This window comes from Cibotium barometz, chromosome 26 (genome assembly GCF_041138505.1).
Source record: "Cibotium barometz isolate CiBa-2024 chromosome 26, ASM4113850v1, whole genome shotgun sequence".
Lineage (NCBI taxonomy): Eukaryota > Viridiplantae > Streptophyta > Polypodiopsida > Cyatheales > Cibotiaceae > Cibotium > Cibotium barometz.
In genome coordinates, this window is record NC_141071.1 from 16436749 (window position 1) to 16442155 (window position 5407).

At 38.6% G+C, this 5407-nt stretch overlaps 1 protein-coding gene across 1 annotated transcript; it reads left to right on the forward strand.

The window, feature by feature from the left end:
- The first annotated feature begins 2127 nt into the window (after positions 1-2127).
- On the forward strand, positions 2128-2686 carry LOC147623728 (putative lipid-transfer protein DIR1). Its single transcript, XM_086820881.1, has 2 exons — positions 2128-2450; positions 2549-2686. Exons 1-2 carry the CDS (start codon positions 2156-2158, stop codon positions 2551-2553), a joined length of 300 nt encoding a protein of 99 aa, XP_086677007.1. The 5' UTR covers positions 2128-2155; the 3' UTR covers positions 2554-2686.
- Positions 2687-5407: the final 2721 nt, after the last annotated feature.

Consider the following 5407-nt stretch of genomic DNA (forward strand, 5'->3'; position numbering starts at 1 on the left):
AAGTTACACATTGAAATCATTCAAACAAGACATACATCAAAGCTCCATGTTAAGAAAAAGGCCATGAATCCATTCATGCCATTAAAGGAGCTTATCAATCAAAGACTTTGCTCTCATATTGTGGCAAAACAGCCAAACTTTGCAAAGCCCAACCAAAAAGATATACATTAAATCTACATGCTAAGAAAAAGGTATATAGTCTAGCTCCATGATGCTAAGAAGGAGAGAGGGATCACGTGAGGAAACTTCCGCTGGATGGCAAGTTTCTTCTTCCCCCATCGCTCTTGCCTGCCTTTGTGGCCATCGTGTAATATGGGTTGCTCTCCCTCTTCCTCTCCTCATTCGGTGGAACTAGGGCCCTCATCCGCCACTTTCTTCTCTAGATACCCCTAGCTTTGCTACTCAGAATACACCGGTTGCGCAAGCTTGGTAGAAAAACACACAGCTCAGCTTTATTTGTGTGTTAGGGCTGTGGTGTGGGCGTGTAGGTAGTTGGCTCAAGGCGTAGGCGTGGGCTCAGAGAGAGCTATGGCCTCCCCTATAGCTATGGGGGCGTCGGCCTCTTAGGAAATGGGCGAAGCAAGGCTATGGGACAGGCTTAGGGCTATGGCATGGGAGAAGCAAGGCTTAGGGCTATGGCATGGGCGAAGTAGGGCTATGGTGTAGGGCTATAGCGTAGGTGCGGGCGAAGTGCATAGCCGCGAGCGGAGCAGGGCTATGGGGCGGGCGAAGTAGGTGGGCATACCCTAAACCAGCGAGTAACCTTAGGGCTATAGGGGCATACCCTAAACTGGCAAGTAATCTTGGGCTATGGAAAATTAGATGACGCTACTATTTGACACTTGATGTGTGAACGAGCGTGCATGCCGAGGTGTGCTATGCACATGCCGCCCTACCATTCACACCAATGATGGGAATAATCCTGGGTGGGCCACCCAAGATTACTTCCCAACGCCCCCGACCATCATGGATCCAACGGCCCTCTTGCTCCGATTTCGCCCTGCATCGTCGATCCCACTACCCCCTCGAGTGTTAAATAAAGCTGAGGCACAAGGCAATAGACTCACATTCGAACCATAGGGCTTGCTACATCGAGCTTGGGAGAAGTAGATAAGTGCACGATCTTAGCACAAAACCTTCAAATCTTTGGACCATCTGATGACAATCTAACAAATCTAACAACACATGTGTCCATACCGCCGTGGTACAAACCTAGAAGTTCAGTAATATGTTGACCCACCACCTTAGGGCCAATCCTGATCCAAACCCACACAAGGCATGTTCAATATGGATAAAGCTCTTGGAATGTAGAGCGTTGTGCTTGTTAACCCTAAAAGTACATTCTAAATATGACTATATTGCCAAGATTGTTGCATATTATATTTCCAAGATTGTAAGTCTTTGGTATAATGGATCCTTCTTGTCAATGTGTATTTCATAAGGCATATTAATTTGGATGATAAATAGGGGGTATGTAATATTCAATATTCAATTCATGAAGATGAATGAATTTGTGTGATTTAGAGGGATATTGTTATTCTAAGCTATCACATATTCAATTCATGAAGATTTTTTTTTTGGTGAGAATATACCTTCGTTGTATTAAAATTAAAAAGAACTAGTACAAAACTTTTCTATTTATTGAGAACTTACCTATGTTGTACTAAATGCATGCCAAATCTTTATCAATTTTGTGGTGAGAACTTGCTTTCATTGTATTAAAGGTAATAAATTTAGTGTAAATCTTTGCAAGGTGGAAATTGTGATTTTAAAAAAACTTCCTTGGGTCCATAAAAATAGGAGAAAATTACATGTGAAAACATTGGCACCAAAAAGCTTGTAGAATGTCTCAAACACCTACTAATGTGAGTGTTGCTTTCTCCATATTTGTAATTTGCTCTTGTTATAGTTTATTATAGTTTTTAGAAAGTTTTAAAGATTTTTGTTTTTTTGTTTTTTTCGGGTTGAAATGGTTAACATTTCAACGAACCCTTGTGCCACGAAGGGCGTGTGCACTACCAAGACCTCACCTTGCAAAAGTTCATAATCTTTATGTGAGTTGATGATGATGAAGTCTGTATATATATGAGTAAGACGACACAATACCACAAACATGATCATCATGAAGTGCTCTCTTTTCGCTTTGGCTGTGTCCATGGTTGCCTTGCAGGTCATGGCTTCACCATCGTGGGCGGATCAGGCTGCCCCCGCCGGGGGTGACTGCAACACAGGTATCATGCAGCAGCTAAGTGCTTGCGCCCCTTACGTGGCGCCCTCGGCCAGCCCGGCGGCCCAGCCTTCGCAGCAGTGTTGCGCCTCTCTGCAAAGCGTGGACCTGAGCTGCATGTGTGAGGTTATAAACGGCCCCTCCATCCCCAACCTGGACAAGACCAGGGCCCTTGCGTTGCCCCAGGCGTGCAACCTCGCCTCCAGCGCCACCTGCACCAGCGGTAATTATCGTTCCTCCTTTAATATATTTTTTATATAATATCGTATTGAGGCAGGGACTGGATCTTAATCTTACCTTTACCTCATCGCGCAATGGCAGGCTGACGTACTGGAATATCTACGTTCCAATCATAGGAGTCGCGGCCGGATCACATATGCGAACGACTCCTCCCGATAATTAACTAGCCGCGCAACACCGGCCAAGTAAAATAAGTGCGGTGTATACTAATTAAATCGTACTCGCAATAAAACTCTATTTTCTGTTCGTCACGAATCTAGCTCGTCAGACATAATGATCGACTTGGGTACTTACAGAGTCTCTCTCTCTCTCTCTCTCTAATCTAGTCCAACGATTTATAATAAGTCATTGCACAGTAGGATGTATGTATGTCATGCGCGCCCCCCCCCCCCCCCCCCGAGAGAGAGCTAGAGAGAGAGATTCACATTACAAACGAGAGTTCCATTGGGCTTTTGGGGTAATATATTGGCTATTAATATAAAAATGAGGATGAAAGAGTTTGGCCCACCCAAGTCGTCATACCTAAGAAGATAGAGAACTCTTACTCTCCGACCATTAGTAAGTTCAAAGTATTTATACAGCATAAGCAAACAAAACTATTCTGTGTGAAGTGCGCACAATGTGCAATGATTTATATCCAGACTACGCAGACGGTGGCCAGTGCTTCTGAGAAGTACCATGCTCTCCAATTTTAACAAAACCATGTGGTAGGCTACTACCAATATATGTTTTCATTTGTACTTCACTGAAAACCTCGACTTGGTTCAATCAGATTAGTTGAAGCCTCAATAGCAACATATTGATAGTCGTTTCTTTGCTTTAAAATCGAGTAGCCCTCTCTCTCTCTCTCTCTCTCTCTCTCTCTCTCTCTCTCTCTCACGCAAACACGTACTTGATTTAGAGATCTGACGACTTGATGATCTAGCAATAGGCTCCCCAAAACAAACTAGAGTAAGAAAGACTTGCAAAAGTAAACATGGCATGCATTTACTAATCATCGCCACATATGTATATATACCCTAAGGTCCTTGGCATCCACCCTTGGCCATCCTTGGGATGGGCATGCATGCTTTACAAACATGTGTGCCCATCCTCATCAACATGATGGTGACCAGGATGCCACATCCTGCCCATCAATAGGTAGATCATGGACGAGAAATTTGTGGCCTAGTATAGTATTTATCTGATCATTCCCATGGTCCTTGATGCATACACACTAGCAACTAGTAGTGGTAACCTAAAGAACTCTTGCTTTCCTTTGACTTCTTACCTTAATTGGAACATCATACCCACAACATGTGAGTGGTCGCCTGCATTCCTATGCCATCAACACAGCTCTCCTATGAACAACTTGTCCTTGGCCTTGATCCTTTGATAGTTTTCTAAGCAATAGGGTTATAACATGTCTCCCTCTTTCTAAGATTGGTCATCCTCAATAAAAAAATCAAGATAACAAGCATGCCTAAATTGACGCTTAGCTTTCCAAGTTGCATTGAACTCTATAAGAAACTAGGAACTCTTTTTAAGACTCTAATTTCTCAATCATTTCCCTCTTCAATCCAATTTTATTTTTGGTGTGATCAACTTGAGCTTGATCTTGCACAACTTTAAACCATCTAATGAGTTGTCATGCTCATGAAGATGCTTCTTCAAGCTATTGATAGATAATGTAAAAACACTATTATGAGCAAAATTGCTAATATTTCGTGTAGTTGGGAATTATAGAAAAACATTTGCATAAAAATTTGGCACTTTTAGGTTATTTTTAAAAAGTTATGTTTTTTTATAGTAACCTCTCCCTCCCTCGTGGGGCGGCCCTTTCTCTTCCCCTTCTTGAAAAAATGACCTAAAAAGTGTTTATAAATTTTACCTTACTAAAAAAAACAAAGTAACTTACATTTGTAGAAAAATAAAACATTTAGCGTTAAAATATCTTTTAAAAATCATTTTATAAATCTCATTCATTTTAAACTTTTCATTAATAACCATAAACACTTAAAATTAAACAATTAAAATTGACATTTAAATTTTGACATTGATTGGTAATAGGATTCATAAAAAGATGGGATTTATTTAGTCTCGAATTCAATTTAAAAATTAACTCCTTAAATTCACGACACAGGTTAAATTTTCTCCTCAAATTTTCAAAAGGCTAGGTTAAAATTTTACAAGACAAGATAAAATTCATTCTTAAAATATTAAATTTCACGTTGTAATTATTAAAGTATTAAAAAGCCAAATTCACCAGACAAGGATAAATTATTCTATCCTCAAAATTATGAAGTTTAGGTATAATCAGGTTGAATAGAGTTAAAGTACTTTGTCTAAAAAATGCAAACAAAGAGCATGTTTTCCCTTTTCTTAGAGAAGTTATTGTATAAAAGAAATAAAATGTTGAAACTAAAACATGGTGCTTCCTTATTATTGTTAGAAAGCTTGTTGGCGGAGAAGAAATGGTGACTTTACACAAAAGCATGGCTTCAATTTGTGCATGATATTTTCATGCAAACACACACACACACACACATGTATGTATTTATATATGTATGTATGTATGTATATAGATATACATACATACATACATACATACATATATATATATCTACATATATATATATATATATATATATATATATATATATATATATATATATGTATGTATGTATACGTATGTATGTATGTATATATATATATATATGTATGCATATATATATATATATGTGTGTGTGTGTGTGTGTGTGTGTATGTATGTATGTATGTATGTATATATATATGTATGTATGTATGTATGTATATATATGTATGTATGTATGTATGTATGTATGTATATATATATATGTATGTATGTATGTATGTATGTATGTATATATATATATATATGTATGTATGTGTATATATATATATATGTACGTATGTATGTATATGTATATGCATATGTAT